The sequence below is a fragment of the Micromys minutus genome (genome assembly GCF_963924665.1).
Source record: "Micromys minutus genome assembly, chromosome: 21".
Lineage (NCBI taxonomy): Eukaryota > Metazoa > Chordata > Mammalia > Rodentia > Muridae > Micromys > Micromys minutus.
In genome coordinates, this window is record NC_137956.1 from 11,605,606 (window position 1) to 11,628,233 (window position 22,628).

General features: G+C 45.2%; 1 protein-coding gene and 1 pseudogene across 2 annotated transcripts; one reads left to right on the forward strand and one right to left on the reverse strand.

The window, feature by feature from the left end:
* Nucleotides 1-8,569: 8,569 nt before the first annotated feature.
* Nucleotides 8,570-9,301, reverse strand: LOC308434182 (annotated as a pseudogene). The gene has a single exon. The product of its transcript is annotated as an uncharacterized misc_RNA (transcript).
* Nucleotides 9,302-10,917: 1,616 nt separating this feature from the next.
* On the forward strand, nucleotides 10,918-20,967 carry LOC308434486 (glutathione S-transferase A2; the record flags this gene model as incomplete). The annotated part of the gene is made up of 6 exons (XM_080934765.1): nucleotides 10,918-11,004; nucleotides 14,513-14,564; nucleotides 15,523-15,655; nucleotides 17,475-17,616; nucleotides 19,920-20,051; nucleotides 20,845-20,967. 6 exons carry the CDS (start codon nucleotides 10,918-10,920, stop codon nucleotides 20,965-20,967), a joined length of 669 nt encoding a protein of 222 aa, XP_080790891.1.
* Nucleotides 20,968-22,628: the final 1,661 nt, after the last annotated feature.

Below are 22,628 nucleotides of genomic sequence, written 5' to 3' on the forward strand. Positions count from 1 at the left end.
AATGTGCAAAGGTCCTCTAATTTGCTAGATGTGCTATAAAACAGTCAAGTTTATATGACCACATCCAGCGAACATCTGGTGTTTTCCAAGCCTGGCTTCAGCCTGTCCCTTTACGGCCCCTGCATTAATTTTGAATTTTGACTTCTTGCTTCCTGGCACTGACTACCTCCACCTGGGCTTATTGAACTCAGATGACTTCAAATGCAAAGGATAGGAGATTTTGACTTTTGTTCCTGAACCCAGTGTTTGCTTTGAATTACGTTTCTGACTAATAAATATTTATCTAGACTCAACTTTTTTTTTTTTTTTTTTTTTTTTTTTTTTTTTTTTTTTTTTTTGGTGGAATCCTGCCTAGAGAGACTCTTCCAGAACTCTAAGCACTCCCTTGAGCCATGACCTGTTGACTTGCACTCTAGGACCCAGGGGCTGAGATCCCTGCAGTCTGTGGACTCGCCCAACTCCTCTCTGTCCCTGTACCTCACACACACACAAAGCATCCTAACCGTAGCTTCCCGGGGCTTTTGTGACACGGTGCACACATTTACACTCCACACCAGCAGGGTCAGCAGCTCCACTTCAGCCCTGAAGCACTGGGCTCAGAGATAAGGGAGTGAACAAAAGTTAGTGAGTCCTTGAGACGGTGAACTCAGAGTTCCAGGCTGTCCGTGTACAGTTATGAACTGTGGCAGCCTGAGGACTGAACCAGCTGAACTGACGCACAGCAAAGCTAATCCTGCGCCATGCTGGCTGTCCTTTTCATTTGGTTCTGTGGTACAGGCAGTTGAAGTTACAGCCTCAGACAGCTCTATCACTAGGCTATATCCCCACTCTCTTTTCAACCTTAGCTTATTATTGTGTGTGTGTGTGTGTGTATGCACTTGCACACACTTTTCTGGGGGCATGTGCTCACAGAGAAATTAGCATTGAAACCTCTGGAGCTAGAAATATAGGTAGTGGTTACCACCTTATAAGTGCTAGAAAACAAACTTCAGTCCTCTAAAAGAGCCCTTAGCCTCTGGACCATTTCTTCGGCCTCCATCTTAAGTACCCTGAGGAGACAAGGCTTTACTATGTAACCTCGGCCAGCCGGGAACTCCTAAGTAGCTCAGGTTAGCCATGGCATTGCCTCTTCTGCTTCCACCTGACAAGCACTACTAGGATTACAGGCATGTGACAAATGGGATCTTGCTGATTTGCCCAGGCTAGACTTCATTTAGCTTGTCATCTATCCCAGTACCCCAGGTAGCTGGGATTATTAGAGTGGCTCATGCTGACCATTCTGACTCCTGTGTTATACATGGCTACCTGCCCCGCGGAACACAGCATCATACAGAGCCACTATGCTGCTGACACTGGGCAATGGCCAGCTGAACAGGTCTATATAAGAATAAAGTGATTTTTCTACTTCCTGCTTCTTCTTTTCTACCCATGTCCCTGACTTTGATAATATAGGAGGTCCATTTGCTTTGTGACTCTTTTCCTCATATTAATTTATTATGGGCAAAATGATGGTATTATGTTAAAATTATAGTATATATTAAAAGAAAATTATTTTTTAACACTTTCCCAACTCTAATGCATATTACTTTATGTTTCTCTCAGTGTTTGTGTGTATGTGTTCTTATACTGCTATAACTGGAGAGAGAAGTTGCATATACTGGTTCTTTTAACTAAATCTCATTAAAGACATTACATTACCCTTTTCACTGAACTTCAGTGACAGTATAAAATTAATGCACAGAATTGATGAAAAAGACAAAATACACAGAGGCATTTCTAAGCACACACACTCACACATGATACATAACTATACAACCCTAAGAAAAACAATTTATTGTTACTCACCAAAATGTATATTTTATATATATATATATATATATATATATATATATATATATATATATATATATTTTTTTTTTTTTTTTTTTTTTTTTTACCTAGTGTCTACAATCTTATCAGATTAAAAGTTGCTATGTAGAAAACATGGCAGCATGTTTAAATAGGGACGCCATGATTAAAACTCAGTCCCTTACTACTTTAGTTCACACAGTAACCTCATAAAGTACATGTTAACATTTTCCCTTTCCACAGATGGGAACGGATACCAGCAAGGTTGCACAGAGTCAGACACCAGGGCCGTGATTTCAATTCAAGCCATCTAAATGGCATAGCTTATGAAGAGTACACCCGTACGGAGCTGCTGCCTGTCCCGGATCTGTGTAAGTCAGGAGAAACTTCCAGCAGGTAGTGACCCATTCTGTGACTATGAGGCAACCAGAAACATGAAGTGCTGCAAGAGAGAGCCAACACTACAGAGTTTTCATGCCTCTCAAGGGAGGGCCTGTGGGCAGAGGCTCCGATGGAGATCTGTCTAGGAGGAAGAGTAGCTGAGGTGGGGGAAGGCTTGGGATGATGGCTGGGCCATGCAGGCTTCACAGACTGCTGGGATTCACCCTGGAGCCAATCATGGCTCACTGGAAGATTTAATGGTGTAAAGTTTCAGAGCCTCTAAGGCAGGGTTCTGTATGCAGTTTGCTGGCAGAGTCTGTAGTACGAGAGGGTGGGCTCTGAGTAAAGCAAGTGGCTAGAGGGAGGGAAGACAAAGTGGGGAGATCTGTAAGGAGGCTGGGGATGTGGATCAAGGCAAGTTTCCAACCTGGGCGTTAGCAGGAACCAAAAACGTGGATCATGTGTCTCTGAGATTGAAAACTTGATCTTGGTTTAAGATGTGGATCACTGAGGTGTCAGGTAGCACACCCAGAAAGCAGATGGACAGGGTCCAAGTATCCAGAATAAAGGTCTGGTGCTCCTCAGAACCTGTTAAGTCTCTGAAATCATCAGCTTTTGTGGTCTGAGGGAGTTGGCATGCTCCACTGTAGGCAAATTTATTTTATTTCATTTCATATTTTTTGAGACAGAGTTTCTCTGTATAGCCCTGAGTTGTCCTGGTATTCCCTCTGTAGATGAGGCTGGCCTCGAACTCAAAGATCTACCTCCTCACCCTCACCCCTCAACCTCAAAGATACACACATACATACCCAACTCCAAAATGCTGGGGGTGGGAGAGAATGTCTAAAATGTGCATCCAAACATTGCAGACTTTGTAACTGTCAAAACAAATTAAGTTCTTTAGGAACTCAGGGTCAAATTCTGTGACCTTGGTGAAAACAGTAACTGGAGCTCGAAAGCATGTTGTCCTTCTGTGAGAGGGGGAGGCCTTGAGGAGGCACAGACGTAAACACCAGAAAGAGGGGGAGGCCAGAAATTCACAGCATTGCAGGCCATGAAGTGTAGGACAGGCCAAGCCGAAGGGGCTGGGAACATGGCTGTGTGAAAAGCAGGACACGGGGTTCTCTAAAGACACAAACTCTGTATGACCCTCACTGTTTGGACCTTGGCTAAATGTTGTATAACAGGAAATAGTGATTAATAAAAAACAAACAGGTGCCAACGTGAAAGACAAAGCTAACAACAGCAGCATTCCAAACGAATACCAACCCTTCATAAGGGCAGACCAGAAGCGACTTCCAAAACCTTAGGAAGCAGCATTCTTTATTTTATTATTTTTTTAAATTGGCTATTTTATTTATTTGCATTTCAAATGTTATCCCCTTTCATGGGTTTCCCCTCTGCAAACTTCCTATCCCATTTCCCCTCCCCCTGCTTCTGTGAGGGCGCTACTCCTCCCACCCACCCACTCCCTCCAGAGAGCTGACAGCTCACAACAAAAGCAAGCCAACAACAATACTTTACAGATATCTCATTAGCCTGTCTTATTTTCCTAAAAATAATCATATGTTTTTATGCATACTGGGAGTGAAGACATGCATTTACATATATTGAGCTAGGTTTGTCACCCATCAGAGATAGGGCTTCATTAATAATTGATGGAATATGTTGGATTGACAAGCTGATACTGGTATGAACTTATCACTTAAAATCACTTGGGTAAAAATAAATTAAGAAATGCAGGTAGAACTGTACATGTGTCTTAGTTACTCTTCTGTTGCTGTGATAAGACATCTTGACCATGGCAACTTAAGACAAGCTTATTGAGAGCTTTTAGGTTCAGGCAGTAAGATCACGAACATCACAGTGGAGAACAAGGCACTGGGCTAGTAGGTAGGCATGGTGCTGAAGAAGTAAACTGAGAGCTCACATCTTGATCAACAAACACCAGGTAGAAAGCTAACTAGGAATAATGTGGGCTTTTAAAACATAAACCTACCCCCACCCCCATGATATACCTTCTCCAATAAGGCCACACCTCCTAATTCTTCCCAGACAGTTTCAAAATTGGAGCCCATGTATTCAAAAAAATGAACCTCTGGAAACCATTCTCATTCAAACCACAACGGCATGGTGGGTAAAACACACCCTAGGACCATTGCTTGTAGATATGCATGTATAGGTGGGTTAATCACATACACATTAGGATCACTGCATATAGAACTGTATATATTTATGGGAGTCTTAGTCAGGGTTTGTATTCTTGCACAAACATCATGACCAAGAAGCAAGTTGGGGAGGAAAGGGTTTATTCAGCTTGTACTTCCACATTGCTGTTCATCACCAATGCAAGTCAGGACTGAAACTCAAGCAGGTCAGGAAGCAGGAGCTGATGCAGAGGCCACGGAAGGATGTTACTTACTGGCTTGCTTCCCCTGGCTTGCTCAACTTGCTTTCTTATAAAACCCAGGTCTACCAGCCTAGGGATGGCACCACCCACAATGGGCTGGGCCCTCCCCCCTTGATCACTAGTTGAGAAAATGCTGTATAGCTGGATCTTATGGAGGCATTTCCTCGACAGAGGCTCCTTTCTCTGTGATAACTCAAGTTGACACAAACCCAGCCAGTACAATGGGTAAAGCACACATGCTAGGAACATGTGTAAGTGGGTTAAACATTTTGGGATCGCTGTACATAGAATTTCATATATGGGAGGACAAATAATGCATTCTAAGATCATTGCACATAGAACTGTGGGTTATATATAGGTGGGTTAGATACACTGCTGAGTATCAGTGCATGTACACTTGTATGTGTGAGTGGGTTAAACACACATGCTAGGATTATGGTACATGGAATAATGTGCATGGTACAGTTAAACACATACAGTAGGGTTTTTGCACATAGAACTGTATGTCTGGGTGTCTTAAACACACACACTAGCATCATGAAGGCCTCAAAAGCAAGAGGTACACACAGAGGCCAGTACCTCATTTGGAATACTACCTCCAACAAATAAAAACCCATGGAGAAATGGCTGGGTGCATTGGAACAAGACGTTCTCACAAATAAAAAGCAAAGAGGACCCAAAGTAGACTAGAGGGAAGATGAAGACATGCATTTTAGAGGGTTCTCTACAAAGACTCACACCCCATGTAATGAACATGACAGTATATGGGAGTCACACACAGACAAGAGTATCAAATATAATACTGCACTAAATCAAATGATCAGAGTGTGCCAAGTAGACCTAAGGCACTAAAAAATGTCTAATACTCCTCAACATATCCAAATCCTGAAAGAAGGCAAAGACTAACATAGAGCAAGGTGATAACACAGAGGTGGCATCTAGATTAACTGTCACACAGTTGTAGATTAACTGACTCTATACTGTCCAACTTCTCCATGATGGGCTCTACCAGAACCAGCTATACCACCAAGGGGCTCTCCCAGCCCTGTGAAACTTTTCTAGAACCCAAGTAATTTTAAAGAACCTATTTGAAGGACACATTAAGTTTCTATTGCAGATAAAGTCCAGGAGGTACACCAACAAACTTTGACATTTGTTAGTTTGGTGGTAGACTCATGACAAATCACCCAACTGCCTTTCTAGACCTGCAAACCTGGGCACACCTCCATTCCTAAGGTGGAATTGGTCACATGATCATTGTGGCCTCTCTCTGGGCTCCACATCTGGCCAGCCATGGGATCTTGGAACTAATCCCTGGAGAACTCTTCTCTCAGGGCTTTGCCCTGTCTGCACAGGGACCTGATGGAGGCAGTGCAGCATGTCCAGAAGGTGCAGAGGAGGAGGTCCAGCTGAGGAAACATGAGTGCTGAGCCTGGGCTGCAGAGAAACCCTAACATGCAGGCAGGTTTGAAGAACAGGGACTCAACATGAGCTCTGGCAAATGGCACAGAATGAGCAGGCAGCTGAACATGTCCTTCCTTCCCAGGCTGGGACAACACCCTCAGCTGTAAGGCAACAGAAGTCCTCACAGCAGGTCTCCTGACTCAGTCCTGCTGTGACTTAGATCCCCCAGTTCTCTCTGCTGGGTCTGGACATTGCTCTCCTGGGACACTATCCTTTCACCTCGGGTTCCTTTCCTTCTCTGCCATAAGCTCACAGCCTGTGACAAGGACTCTTTCATGAGCAGTGTTTAAGCACAATGCATCTTCTCGGACAAGGCCATGCTGGTCGAAAAGTGTTACCCTGAAAGGCACTATGTTAGGTTACCATCTGTTTTTAGCAAAGGGCCCTTGAGGAGTGAAGAGAGATTAGCAGTGTGCATCAAGATAAAAAGAGGCCAGCCCTGCTCACTGTCAGGCATGTGACACGCCTCCCTGAGGCCAGCCAGATCATTAAGTAATGATTAATAACCAAGACCCATGACCCAACCCTTGTAACTGAAATCACAAATCAGCATGTGGGTGTGTGAGTGATGACCTTGTTGGGGATAAGAGCTTTGGGTTTGAATTTGGGAGGAAGGTTCAGTAACTGTCACTAGTTTGGAAATGACATTGCTAATGGTGACAAAGCAATTTTCTCACAGGATTAACTTCAGGGACTCGTAAACTGCACTGAGACCTGTAGCAGGCTGAGAGTGTGGATGGCCATCAGATAAAGTTAAGTGTGAGTTGTGAAATTCCTTTCTGCCCTTGGGCTCTTGATTAAAGGCAGGACAAAGATTAAGACAGATACTGTGCTGTTGTAGGATATTAGCCAGATTAAATAAGCAGAGTCACTATAACGTGTACGTTCAACTTAGCCTTGGATTAGAGACAGGGTATCAATTCTGTAGTTTAGGGCCACTTAACAAGGCAGCCCTCAAATCTAATAGTTTAATGTCATGTCAATCCATAGCTGAGGGTTGGATCTGTGGTACTACTTATTCTTCTAGGGCTGTTTCCCCCTCTTTCCATTCTTTCCCCCTGTTAAGCAGATATCTCATTAGTCTTACTCACAGTAGCATGGAGGAGAGGTGACTTAGAGGCACATAAGCATCAAACCAAGGGATACATGAATGGATCAAGATCTTCACGGAAAGGTGGTGCCTTGTCAGCCCCTCCCCCTGAATTTGTCAACCTTCTAGTCTTTCTGGAATCTTGGACTCTATGAGTGTCTATGGGAGGGGCTGTTCCCTATTGGTCCCCACACCCTGGGTAAGAATTGTCACCTTATCAAAGTAGCTGCACACTCCTCTGGAGCTGCAGTTGGGAGCTGAGTGGAGAAGAGGCCAGGACTCTCACAGGTCAGTATTCTCTTGTATAACTTGGGTAACCTGTTCTCCAGTCTGTGTCACTGGAAGATAGTTCTTCAGTGTTTCCTTTAGTTAGCATGCACTGATTGTATAAAATAACTGGGTTTATTATGTAATTTTCACTCCTGTATATAATAGATTTGATCATATTCAATGCCCATTACGCCTGATTTACCTGCATTTGGTTCTGGTTCATATGAATTGTTTTGAATGAACATCCAGTAGGAACCTATTTTCTCTCCTCCATTCCTTCTTTCAGTCCTCCTTTCCCCCTCCCTTTTCCCTTCCCCTTTTCTCCTTTCCTTTTCTCCTGTCCTTCATTCTTCCCTTCCTCTGGCCTCTCCTCCTCTCCTGCTTCTCTTTCTTCTCCTCTGCTTCTCTGTCCCTCCTTCCTGTCCTTCCTTCAGTGTCACTGAGCCAAATGGTGGGTTAAGGCATTTGCAAGGGAATCTGAGTGCATGGGACTTAGGACAGTAAGCAGTGGGCCTGGTTGTCCTCTCAGTCAAAATGTAGAACAATAATGTCCTTTTCTGGAATTGACAGTCCCACAGAGAACTTGCAGATTCCTTTCACCCAGGAACTTAAATTCACCCCAGACTCTCTCCCCTGGTCACATTCCCAGCTTTGTTTTCTAGATCCTTTATTCTCATTGCTTTGATAATTCTGTCAAAAGACCAGCAGGTTTCATACTTAGGATCTGTTATTTTAGGACTGGTTTATTATTTAAATACCCAACATAACCTGTGTGTTAAAGGTAAGCCTAAGAAAGCAAGTGGGGAAAAAGTGTGACTCTTGAACTGTTTTGGGGACTGGGGAGCATTTATGTGACTTGGAGCCATCTAGGACAACACACTGAACTAAGGAATAGGTTGGGATCCTGAAGAGTTCATCAGGTGAAGAACTGTACTTCCCAGCAGCTCGACAGTTACTGTGATCAATAAGGCCTGTGGGAATAGAGTTGGCACTAAATCACTCTTGTGTGCCACGATTACACAAGTACAGGTCTTTCATCACAAACTGTCACAAACCCAAGTCACAGGTATTACAAAAAAAAAAAAAAAAAAAAAAATGGGGGAAAGTCACATGGTGCAGATCTTAAAATGGTACTGCACACTTACCACAGAGGTCTCACCATCTTCAAAAGACAGTTCCCCACTGGCTTCATCAGCTATGGTAATATCAAGCAGGGAGAAGGCAGCTGTGCTAGCCCTTGGCAAAGTCTTCCCATTCTTCCTAGACAGCCAGGTCTGAGCAGTGGGGGTGGGGGTAGGCACAGGTAGAGGTGGGGCAGGGAGCAATGGGCTAATTTCCCTCAGCACAAGATGACAGCAAGAGCTTGATGGGAGAGTGGAGCTGGTGAGGCCTGAGGGGAAGAGACTCCAGGCCCAGCCTTCAGTCAGAGACTCACTGCTGCAAGAGGAAGAGGAGGAAGAGAAGTGATTCCCAGACTTGTAATGTTCGTGTGACCTCTTATGAGCTTTCCTCATTTTCTTCCAACTCTTCTGGCTTATCACTATTTCTGGGCCCATCAGGAGCCTGAGGACTCATTAGGCACTTACAGGAGCTAGTGGTGGGTATGGGGGAGGGGAAGAAGCTGAGGGTTTGGTGTCCTGAACACTGTGGTTGTGGTACAGGATAAGGGGGATAACAGGAAGGGAAAGTTGAGTTGTCCTGGGTAAATGGCAAGGACAGAGGCCAGAAGGAAAGGCAGGATTGATAGGTGGTGGACAGGCAGGATCAGAACCTCCCAGGCACACAACTTGGGCTGGATATGGATTTGGCACAGCATTAAAATTCCATATATCCAGAAGTTAGATCAAGCCTTCCGCACATTGCTGGTTCTGCTCCTGTCCTCCTTCCCATCCTAGAATCTTGAACTACTGAGCTTTGGGATAACCAAGGACTGAGGTCTGAACATGACCCCATGTTTTCTAGATGAACAGAGAGGTGTGTATAAGGGAATTAATGGGAGACAAGAAAATGGTAATCTTTGGAAACTGTAAATGTTCTATAAATGATACGGCTGGAAGAAATCAATCTGTGGAGGAACAAGGCTGATTACAAGTTCCCACAGGAAGCAGCTATTGGCCAATCTGGGACTGGGGTTCAAGGCATCCACAATATGGAGAAGGCTAGGAGACTCTTAGGTAGCCTGTAGATCGACATCTGGGAGGTTATAGAGAGCCACACAGCCCAGCATGGATGTCGGACACAAGGCACATGTCACCAAGAAGGCTGCACAGCTATCACCTGATCCAGGCTGTGTGATGTCTGCAGTGTGGGAGGATAGAGTGAAGGACTTCCCTGAGAGTCTCAGCATCTCAGAGTCACAGTGGACATCCCCCTGATGGAAGTGTCCAGGATAAACTATTGCTCATGGGGAAAGATAAAGAACAGCAAACAGGCAGAAAAGAACAGAAAATGAGCAGCAGGCAGCTGTTAAATGTCCATGAGGAACAGCTGTAATGTGATGTCAGGGAGGCCAACATCTGATGGGGTGGATGCTGCTGAGTCTGGTCATGTGACCCAGCAGGCAGAGGCCACCTCTCTACAGCCACTGTGCGTGCACACACACACACACACACACACACACACACACACACACACACACCACATACAAGCAAAAATTCAATTCTTTAAAAAAAAAAAAGACAGACTCTGAAACTTCCTACTCCATCACAATTAAAGACTCTACCCATGGATCATGCTGTTGAGTTGCATACACTTCCCAGCAGGGACCCAGACTGTCTGCCTACTGTGCACTAACTCAGCTGTGCTCACCAGGGCTTCCTCCTCATGGGACTAGACATCAGTCTATTCTCCTGTAAACATGCAAGAGCAGCAGCTCCTCTGAGGAACTTTCTGATTAAACACATTCAATGAGCACCTGCCCAGGATGTGGTGCCCACGGTAGGAAGTTACTACCCCTGTGATGTGAAGTCTACACATCAGCTGCTCTCTTTCTGCAGCAGGCAGAGACAGAACGGCAGCAAGAGATAGTACTTCTCCTGTGGGGAGAACTGGGCATTGTCACAGCCAGGGTGACACAGAACCAATGGAAGGTTCTGAATGAGGACTCCTGGGGCCATAGAACTGGGGAGGGACTGTACCTCATCCCTTCTGGGGTGGCTCTGCTTTCCAGGGATCAACAGGCTACCAGGCTTTTAATCAGTGTAGGAACCAGGTACTCTTTATGTCCTCAAGGTGAAGCCTGTGGCCGGCTGAGACAGGTTTGGTGTAACTGCAGGTTGGTTGTCACCAATGGGGAGACATTAAGGTACAAAGCTCCATCTAGGCTCTCAGCAGGCCAGCCATGGGGGAGGCAGACTGCCCTTCTCTAGTGTGCATCACTAAATAGTGCCCACAGCACAGGCTCCCAATCTGACCTCTGCCTTTTCACCCCTAGACACTGAGCCTCATTGCTGCCATGGCGGGGAAGCCAGTGCTTCACTACTTCAATGCCCGGGGCAGAATGGAGTGCATCAGGTGGCTCCTGGCTGCAGCAGGCGTGGAGGTAGGTTGTGCAGTGATCTTCTGCAGCGGGACCTCAGATCCAGTTTAAAATCCTTCTCTAAGTGAGACACCTCTCACCAGGAGAAGCCTTGGAAGTGTGACTTAAACAGTAACTGTCTGGCACTAAAAAGAAGATTGGTTTTTTAAAATAGTAAAATTTTACTGTGCTTTCTATGAAGCATGCATGCACAATTAGAAGACCTATTAGAAGAAAAAAATGAACTATTTATTTGATTAATTGCTTTTTTTGAGATTGATCAAATTACATACAGAGACATATGGAAACAGAAACTTGAATATTGGTTATAAGTGGATACTAATTGCTTATTATTTTTTAATTTTTACTTGTATTGGATATTCTTTGTATTTACATTTTAAATGTTATCCCCTTCTCCCCTCCCATCCTCCTTTCCCTTGTTTCCATGAAGGTGCTCCTTCTCCCAACCACCTTCTCCCACCTCATCGCCTTGGCATTCCCCTACACTGGAAAAATGAGCCTTCACTAGACCAAAGGCCTCTCCTTCCATTGATGCCAGACAATGCTTTCCTCTGCTGCATATGCACCTGGAGTCATGGGTCTCTCCATGTGTGCTCATTAACTGGTGTTTTAGTCCTTGGCAGCTGTGGAGGGTTTGGTTAGTTGATAATTTTGTTCCTCCCATGGTGTCGCAAACCCTTTCAGCTCCTTCAATGTTTTCTTTGGATTCTTCACTGGGGTCCCCGCTTTCAGTCTGATGGTTAACTGAAAGCATCTTCATCTGTATCAGTATGACTCTGGCAGAGCCTCTGAGGAGGCACCATATCTGGCTCCTGCCAGTAAGCACTACTTGGCATCAGCCATACTGCATGGGTTTAGTGGCTGCATGTGGGATGGATCCCCAGCTGAGGCAGTCTCTGAATGATCTTTTCTTCAATCCCTGATCCTCTATTTGTCCCTGTATTTCCTCCTGTGGGTGTTTTGTTCTCCCTTCTAAGAAGGACTGAGGCATCCACCTTCTGGCCTTTCTTCTTTTTGAGCTTCATAAGGTCTGTGAATTGTTTCTTGGGAATACTGAACTAATTGATTATTATAAATTTAAGGTCTGATATTGTGGTTTTAAGGATGCCGCTGTTCTTTCAAAGTGAGTACATATGTTTGGAGATTCACAGTGAGGAGTTTGTGGTGGGGACCCGTGACACCGCAGGTGTGTGTGACATTAGTCAGTCTCAGAGAAGAAGGCACAGAGAGGAACAGGGTGTACTACAGCTGGGTTGTCAGAACTTGGGACTGTCAGATGCAGCATCTTTGAATCTTGTAGTTTTATAATAGGGAACCTGACGTTTCTGTGATAAAGATGGCTTAAAGGGATGGAGCCTAAAGTAATGGCTCAGCCATTAAAGTCCCACACTGTTCCTGTAGGGGACTGGTGCGGGTTCCTCTCAGTGTTGCTTTACCCCAGAGAGGACCTATGCCTTTGACCATCCTGGGGAATTGAGCAGACATGTGCATGCACTCCTACACACACACACACACACACACACACACACACACACACACACACACACACACACACGCACACCGTTCCACATATAGCATAAAAACATTAAAATGAACAAACTATACCAGAAAAACTAAATAGAGTTAAATTTAAAACACCTACCATAAATGAGAGGCCTGGCACAAAAGGTACTAACAATCAACCTGTCAGAACAGAGCAATGCCCAGTAATCCGTTTCTCACGACTAGTACCACGCACAGGGCTGTCGGGAGGATATGAATGGTGATAAGAGCTCGCATCCTCAGGCGGCCTCCAAGTCTATGAGCTTCAGCTGTGAGTGGCCCAAGTAAGGACCTCAGCATTCAGCAGTTAAATGTTTCCCTTCAAGCTTCTGAGCAGAAAATGCTGGTAGGCTTTAGTGCTGCCCTCTAGAGGCAGCACTGAGGAAAAACACCTCCCGTGGACACCAGGGGAGCCCAGCACTTGGGAATGCCTGGGGATGAAGTAGTGGACACTGCTAGCTGGAGATCTTGTCCTCGGATAGGAGCAAAGTGGGAGGCTTAACGGATGAGTGGCACCTGCGAAGGTCGTTGGTGTCCTCTCTCCGTGGCATGGTAAGGCGTTTACCTCAGCTGTGGAATCGCATCTTCTCCATTCCTAAATGTACAGGGCTTCTGCAGGATCCTTTCTGAATGAAGGAGAGCACAGGGACTGAGACATTCCAGTGCCGTCCCCGGGGAGAAGGCTTTCAATAAACACATAACTGGGTGCTGGAGTCTGTAGGGCAGCTTTGTGGCTCAGGGATATGCGCTAAGCTACTGGGCTGCTGAGTTCAGCAGCAGAGGAAGGCAGAGTCTGCACAGAAGCCTTCTGAGTCCCATAGTGACTGAGAAGGCAGTGGGCGGGGCTGTTAGAGCCTCTGGCCCAAACCTTCCAGATTGGATGGATGTGCCTGCAGGTTGACCACTGATGTCAATCACACCATCAACCTGACCCCACTAACCCATGACACTTCAGTCCCCCTCTGCCATGACAGTCATCACTTCCTGTACATCTCTGAATGCTGTGCAAGTTGCTGACACTTCTCCTTATGGTGCCTATCAATTCAATTCTATAGGGTTATGGAATGAACAGCAAACTGTCTTGTCTAGCAGGGTAAAAGCAAAATTTCAACCATGTGGTGCTAAAAGTTTCTTTAAAATATAAAGAATAAAGAGTGGTTTAGATTATTCTAGACGCCTGGGGAAATGGCTGGGCCTAAAGATTAAACATGAGTTCAGATACCAGTAACATATGTAGAAGGTCACGGTGGGTTGTCATCGTATCTGCACACAAAAACTTTAATATTCATATACAAAACAAATAATTGTAAAAGGAACTCCTTGGACAAGGGTCTGGTAATATGGCTTAGCTGTTTAGAGTTCTTACTGCACATGCAGACAATGTACTGTGTTTTGAAGCACTCAGATAAGACAGTTAATAACTGACTGTTACTTCAGCCCCAAGAGAATGCCTAATTCATGACCTCCATGACCTTGACCTTCAAGAGGGATATATTCATATGTACAACCCAACCCCCTTACACACACATGTTTGCATGAATACACAATTAATGTTAGTAAAACTGAATCCTGAAGAAACTAAACCAAATGGTCATGGGTCCATGCCATATGCCATCAAAGAGATCTTGAAAGTTCTGACTTGTTCTCACTGGAGTTAGCAGACATTCCCGAGAGCCCAAAACCTACACAAAGTTCCTGAGCCTGCTTCCCAGTGGGATCACACGCTTCATAGACCTATGCATGGTCATCATGGTTCAGGGTGGAGGAATACTACAAGAATGAGCAGCTTGGTTGTTCTCAACCCCTTCTGTTGATGGATCTAATATAAATTTCCAAGGATCCCTGATCAGACTCCTGTGTACCTACTGGAGGTTTTCATTCTGCAGATGAAGTTCCCGGCAGGGGTCACTGAGGTTCAGTGTCCACAGTAACAGGATGAGCTAATGAGCTGTTATTGTTCTGCTTCCAGTTTGAGGAGAAGTTCATACAGAGTCCAGAAGATCTGGAGAAGCTGAGAAAAGGTAACGCTGTGTGTCTGTACCAGGTCCCTGGGGGAAGGTTTGTCTGAAGGTGGTGGTGGGTGGAGGGAGGTGGTGGGTGGAGGATGGTGGGTGGAGGGTGGTGGTGGGTGGAGGGAGGTGGTGGGTGGAGGGTGGTGGTGGGTGGAGGGAGGTGGTGGGTGGAGGGAGGTGGTGGGTGGAGGGTGGTGGGTGGAGGGTGGTGGTGGGTGGAGGGTGGTGGTGGGTGGAGGGTGGTGGTGGGTGGAGGGAGGTGGTGGTGAGAATACTCAGGGGGACAGAGTGTGACGATGTAGACTGTGTAGCTCCCTGAGTGGCCTGACATGTGAACAGTGGGGACAGTGGTGAAGTCAGATGTCTCCAAGGATTTGTCTGGTGACTTGAGAATGTCTTTTCATTATTTCTGAATCCTAGTGAGACATTCACTCAGACTCACTCACTCCCTGTGTGTTTTACCAACCACACAAACATGGATTAAACCAGGGATTAATCATGGATGGAGAACCAGCTGGGATGGTTTTCCTGAGCATTTTTATTATACCTTGTGACAAGTTACTATCCCTGACAGATAGAAGTTGGGACCATGAGGTGGCTCAGTACATAGGAAACACTCTTACAACACCCAATGCCATGAACATAATCAGATTCCAAACACTCTACTTAGCTCTGCTACATGGTGGCCCTCGGCTGTCCCTCCTCACCTCCTGAATGTATCCAGAAATGTGAACATAAAAACATACATGAGAGACACAGCATGTATGTGGATAGGGACTGAAGATGACTGAGACATGCTCCAAAGAGGATGAGGAGGGTGAGGCAGAGAGGAAACTGAGGCTAAGATAGAGCAGATTCCCCTTGAAAGACAACAGCTGCTCTTCTTTCCTCTGCTGGTCCAGACACTTCCATGCTTTTCTATTCTCGGGCAGTGACACTGTCAGACCTTCCTCTTTATCCTTCACAGGGGGGGATTTGATGTTTGACCAAGTGCCCATGGTGGAGATTGACGGCATGAAGCTGGTACAGACCAGAGCCATTCTCAACTACATCGCCACCAAATATGACCTGTATGGGAAGGACATGAAGGAGAGAACCCTGTATGGTATATTTCCTGTTACTACCCCAGTGGGAAACAAGGGAAGGATCTGGGTCCCTCTTTCAGTGAGGAAGAGAGCGGCAGGGTTTGTGTCTAGGACCAGGCTGGTTCTGGGCACCAACACTTTGGCCAAGTGTGGCAGAGTGTGTGGAGGGAAGGAGGAACAGATGGCATGGGGTCAGGTGACTGTGACTACAGCAGAGGATGGTGTCCCCAGCACAGCACAGGGACCCAGCTGCAAACACGTGGGCCATGGTTTCTGAGCACAGTGGAATCATGACTTCAGGGATCAACTTCAGTGACTGGACCAGGGCCACCTGAAGCTTCTTATTCAGGACTAAAGCAGCCAGGCTGATGGTAGCACCCACACTGGGACCCACTCTGCTGCAGCAGAATCCTTCATTCATGAACCCTGTGTGGGAGTATCACAGGTGCTTCAAGAGCTAAGTGTGGTAGGAGCCAGCAACTCTAAATGGGGAGAGATGTCCAGGGGAACAGAGACTTGGCTTTAACTGTGCAGGGATAGAAATATTCCTAGCAGCATTATTTATAATCTTCTAATGGCGAAATCAGTCAGGATCTTCAGTCATAGATGAAAGAGGGGCAGAGTTTAAAAGTAGCCAGGCAAATAGATGGTGTGCTGAGGGAAGCAGAACAAGAGAAAGAGTGAGCATAGTGTTAAGTAAAGGAAGCAGACACAGGTCACATGGTCCATGGGTCAATTCTTGGGATATGTTCCTGTCCTTTGCACGGACAAAGAAGTGGAAGGGATGTGGATCGAACTCTTCTAACACTGCAGTATGCTAATATTGTTCAACTGATACTAATGTACTGGAACACAGAATACTATCTTTCAAGTGGCCAAAAATGCTGTAGTGTGAAAATGTGACAATGACTGTTCCACCCCCAATTGTAAAATACAGTTTAGAACCAGGGAAAACATAAGTCCACTGATATGCTGTGGATTAACAGAATAAAGCAATAGGCAAGTTGCCACTTGGCAGTGGGATGACCACCTTTAACCCATGCCAAGCACTCAGGAGGAAGAGGCGGGCAGACTTTATGAGTTCAAGGCCATCCTGATCTCCAGGGACAGCCATGGATACATACATAGTAAAACCCTGCCTTAAAATGACAAGTCTTGACAATGATAATAAGCTCAGAATCTGGCATCAGCATGTGGAAGTCCTGCAGATGTGCTTCCTGAGAAAGAGGTGGAGAAGTTCTCACACTGAGCAAGAGTGACTCTGTCTGTGCAGCACAGTGAGACATGAGCAGAGACGCTCTGGCTGCTCAGTCAGGAGCTGTGTTTGAGGGAACAGGGGCTGGAGGTTGTCAGCTCTGAGAATAACCCATGTCAGAGAGAGAGACAGGCGGACAGACACACAGAGACAGACATACAGAGAAGGGAGAGAGAGAAAATGCCCATTGGAGAGATGCTGGTTATCTACTGAGATGCCACCAAGTGTCTTAGGACTGCATATCAGTGGAGGGGGGCCAGTGGATGTTTGTGCTTGGGTTGGTCCATATATGTGTAGCCATTTCTTTTAACTGGAAGGGGTGGAGGGAGGAGGAGAAGCAGTGGTCTAGATGTAATGTATGAGAGAAGACCTTTGGAAAACATTCTAAAAGTGTATCAGGACCAACAGGATGTTCAAGGGGAAAGTTCATACATCTGTTAAATATAAAAGATAATGATCCACTAGAGGCAAAAAACTTTTCAGCCACATTTCAGTGTAAATTTCTCAGGTTTTCAGATTAAAATGTAAAACAGGGAACCTTTGAAAACCATTGACAATTTGGATACTTTTATCTTTCAGGATTGACATGTATTCAGAGGGTATTTCAGATCTGACTGAAATGATCTTGCAACTGGTACTATGTCCCCCTGACCAAAAAGAAGCCAAGATTTCCTTGGCAAAAGACAGGACCAAAAACCGCTACTTGCCTGTCTTTGAAAAGGTAAGGAGACTCTTTGAAGTCTGGGGACATTGAGTATCAAGGACAAGAGAAAGGCAGAGTCTGGGAGACCAAGAATGCTGCCACACTGGCCTTCACTTCAATGACCCTGCCTTGCAGCTCCCGGCCCCACAGGACACTGTTTGAAATGGCCTGGGAAGGACACTGCAGGCTCATTTCATCTAGCATCTATCATGCAACAGGGTTCATGTCCACAACCAGAACTGGGCCTGTGGAAGGCTGAGCCACACAGAGAAGGACATAGTTCCTACAGAAGGCAATGACCTTAGCTTCCAGAGAAATCTGCTGAAAACAGCCAATGGGGAAACATTCTGTCAGGTTACAGAGGGAGGCCTGAGAGCAGCTGCCTGTCAGGAGGACATGATAGAGCTTCAGAGACAGAGGACAAATATCTGAACAAGGACAGTGATGGAGGGCGGAGAGGAGGAGGTGGTGAAGAGATGTAGAGGAAACTCACCTGCAGGACTTGGGGTCTCATCTTAGGAGAAAAGTCACACCCACTCAGCAAATGAAGCCAATGCACATGGAATGTCTCTAATAGGCTTCTGTTTGGAGATAAACTGAGAACATATCAGAAGAACGTAAAATTCTGCCAAGTAAATAGTGAGAGACAAGACTATGGTCCTTGAGGAAAAGGGCGTTTTACACATTCCTGAGAGACCTCCTTTTCTGCTCTAGAAGAGGTGGGACTTGGGAGAATGGAGTCAGTGAATGAAGTGAACTCAAGTTCATGCAATTGATACCCCATTATTCAGAGCGTAAGACTGATGTGTCACACGAGCAGAGTATACAATCACAAAAGCCAGGCACATTGCTGGTCAAGTTGCAAGTTACAAGAACATGTTTTTCCAGATGGGCACATTAATAAATCACAATAGCCAGTTTTAATGATCAAACTCAGCTAAACTCATTTAAACCAACTACAGCTGGGAGGAGCAGATAAGCAAAATCCAAGAATAATTTTTATGTTTTTGAAGGAGCTGAGGTCACTGGCTTCTTAGAGTTTTCCCAGAAGCGCTCAGAAATCTCTCGTCTCCATCCTTGGACTGAGTTCCAACGGAACCTCACTTGAAAACACATTTCATAAATTATCATCTTAGTTTTCATTCATCACTGAAAGCTCAGTCACTGCTGTGTCTGCTCTGTGGAAGCAGGGAGGGCTTTAGCAGCCATCGGGTCCCACAGTCCCAGGAAGTCTGTGGTGTTAACAGTCATAGGGCTGTCTCATAGGATACTGTCCAGACATCACAGTTGAAACTGTCTCTATGAGATTCATGAACCTCCATGTGCACAGGGTGCCAATGACAAACACTTTTGTATTTTTGGTCTTAGTTTTTTTTTTTTTCTTCTCTTCTTGAGGCAGAATCTCTCTATATACTGGCCTGAAGCTCAGAACGATCCTCCTGCCTCTGCCTTCTGAGTGCTAGGATCGAGTGTGGCAATGATAATTACTTTCCTCTGTATATGTACAGTATGATTAGGTGACCACAGAGCCTTTTAGCGGATCTTTACTTTTAGCATGATGTCATGTGTCCTTTTCCTTTTGGCTATCTGTGATGTGAATGCCATATGACAGCAATAAAGACAGCATTATTATTCAAGTTCCACACAACCAGAAATGTTGAGATAAATGTTAAATATAAAATAATGTAGAAACCAGCAGGATAGCAAGATTGGCACCCTAGGGTGTTAACATGTCCATCTGTCCACTCAGATGTCCATCGGGCCAACATTCATCAGGTCAAAGTTGCTGACTGAGTCCAACCCCTTTGCCTCTTACAGTTCAGCATGTTGGTCATGAGGCAGTGAGGGAGGGGTCAGAGCCAACGCTGCAGGTCAGGTTCCGGAGAGATGAGGAAGCAGGCAAAGGGGAAAGGCAGATCCTGGATCTCTGGGGTGAATGATGTCGGCCTGTGGTGAAGCCTTTGCTCATGAAAGACTAAACAGAGAGGAGAGAGAATGTCCTGAGATTTCAGTGCTCTGTCATTTTAATACAAGGGGAGGAACCATACAGTATCAGGGGCTTAGTGCTTGTCACTTGTGGGAAATATGCATAAGGGAAATGGTGTGACAGCTCTAGGAATGTGGCAATGAAGGAGAAAGGTCACCAGGCCTTTAAAGAGATCACACAGCTGACTTTTTACGTGCCCTCTTGCATCAAAGGCCTGGAAAATGTCTGTAAACCCTGCCAAGCAAAGGTAGAGTGTCCCCTTGAGAGACTTGGGGAGAGTGAGCGCTTCAGCCCACGTGTTTGTGTTCATAATGGGGCTCTTCTAATTTTGCAGGTGTTGAAGAGCCATGGACAAGACTACCTTGTAGGCAACAGGCTGACCAGGGTGGACATCCACCTGCTGGAACTTCTCCTCTATGTTGAAGAGCTTGACGCCAGCCTTCTGACTCCTTTCCCTCTGCTCAAGGTGAGACCACCTCAGAGCAGCAGCCACACACAAGCCTCTGACAATAATAAAATGGTTGGCCCGTGGGCTGAGGTCACACCCTCTGGCCTGGAAACTGAGTTACTAGACCCTCAGGTTGAGGCTTGAAAATAATCTTGTTACGTGTGGAGATTTGAGGATGGTATCACCAGAAAAGTATTTTTGTCTTTTGTAATGAGAAAGATGCAGGACCGGAGGCTCTCTCCTTGACCCTGTGCCTGGCAGGATGCCTCTGGCCTCTAGTGCATCTTCAGTCTGGGGTGGTTTTGTCTTCCTTGTTCACTCAGTGTCTGAGCAGGACTTTGTCACGTCAATCTCTCCCCTCAGCTCTGTCTCCTGGTCTCTATTCTTGCTTCCCCACAGTCCCCCACATTCCCTCCCCACCCCCACCCCTGTGACTCCATCTTAGTCTCCCAGTATGAAAAATGGCAGAGTTACTTCTGGGTAGACTTGGACATTTCCTGTCTCCATTTGCTCCATTCAGTTTTTCATGTCTTCCTTTTTCTTTGCTTCTCTCTCCTCTCACACCTGAGAGTCAGTGCCACAGAGACAGACCTACAGGACTTCTCTAGAGGAGATGGTCATTGAATGTCAAAGGAGCTCTTAAGACAAACAATGCTGACCTGGGGTTTCTGGCTCATGGTTTTTCATGCTTCTCATGTCTACACTGGGGCTGTAGCAAGGATGAGGTTGATGGTGTTGTGGAAGGTGCTGAAATTCCTGGGTTGTGCACATGAGGACTACCAACTCTCAAGCTGTGGTTTCTGGATTACAGGCTTTCAAGAGCAGAATCAGCAGCCTCCCCAATGTGAAGAAGTTTCTACAGCCTGGCAGCCAGAGAAAGCCTCCCACGGATGCAAAGCAAATTGAGGAAGCAAGGAAGGTTTTCAAGTTTTAGAGAAGCTGCTTTGATGGAGATACTGGCCTCTAATAGTTTTCAATAATAAACAATTGTTGATTCTGGATATTTTGAAATAATAAAAATGAACAAATGGTATATGTTCCTCATATGTTCTTAGTATGAGCTCAGATTGCTAGCACCACATACAAAGAGGAAAGCAGACAATCAGTTCAAGGAAAAACAAAGCTTGTAAAGGAATGAGGAGAAATTGAAACACACACACACTAACAAAAGATAAGGTGTAACTAACATCAATGTAGAAAAAACCAAAGAGTTTAAAAGTAAATTAATTTACAAGAAGAAATTATTGAAACAAAAAGAGAAAAAAATTAAACGGGAAAAAATTAAGATAAAAAGGACTAAGTTAGGTTTAAAAGTAAATTAATTTATAAGAAGAAATCATTGAAACAAAAAGGGAAAAAAATTAAATGGGAAAAAAAATAAGATAAAAAGGACTAAGTTAGGGGAGCAGGCATTAGGCAGCTAGTGAAAGAAGTTTTTAAATGTGGAAAAAACATTGAAGAAAAGAGGAAACAAAGTTAAATATTTAAAGGGAAGGAGGATCTGGGGCCTAGCACAGATGGAAAGAGCATTGGTTGCTCTTGCAGACGACCCAGGCTAGGTCCCTAACATCTACCCAATGTCTCACAACTATCTCTAACTCCACCTCCATAGCATCCAATGTCATCTCCTGACTTCTATGAGCATGGAACACATTACACACATACAAAGTAAAAAATTTAAAACTTTTCATGTAAAAATAAAATATACAGGAGAAATATGTATCCAGGCAAAATAAAAATGACAGAAAATAGCTTTGATATTTACCAGTCTTTATTGATATATGACAGCAAATGCTGTTAATCCCAGCACTTGGGAGTGAAAGCTACATGGATCTCTGTGAATGTGAGGCTAGCCTGGAATTCTGTTGTTTCAGTACAACCAGAGCTGCAGAATAGATTCGCCCTGTCTCAAAAAAAAAAAAAAAGCAAACAAAATTCTGTCTTTATCCCAGTGGAATCCTCTGACTTTGTCCCTTTTGAGACAACACCAAATTTCCGGGCCCAGCCCAGGCCTAACCTGCATATCTTGTGTGGGATGATGTCTATATGCAGGTCAGAGCGGGCACAAGATGAGCAAGGCCTGTGATTGGGCAGTAAAAACAGTGGGAACAGAGTTTTTGAGAGGCCGGAGAGGTAGAAGAAGATGGGGGAGGAGGAGGACGGCCCAGCCCAGTGAGACTTTAACTGGCCGCAGGTAGCTGTGAATATCTTATAAGCAATAGATAATTCCAGGGCAATTTGTCTTATCTAGTGGGGAGTTTCTATCAATATCAATTGGCTCTGAGTCTATTGCATGGATGTTTTTGTGGAGTGAGAATTTACTGATATAAATCCGATTGATAAATTACAAGCTTCTAGAGTTTTGATTTTACCGGGCTACTGGGAATTGTGACAATGACCACAGTGGGTGGATACTGGGAATTTGAGCAGAGTCCAAAGCAAGAGAGACGGTTGAGAACAGCCACTGCAGGGGCTGGCGTGGCAACGACCCGACCCGCCATGGAGCTAGCCACAGAGGTGGAGAGACCGCTGGGGGCAGAGAGTAACCAACAGTAGCGTGGCATGGTGTTTTTTCCTTATTTAATATGAGGTCTA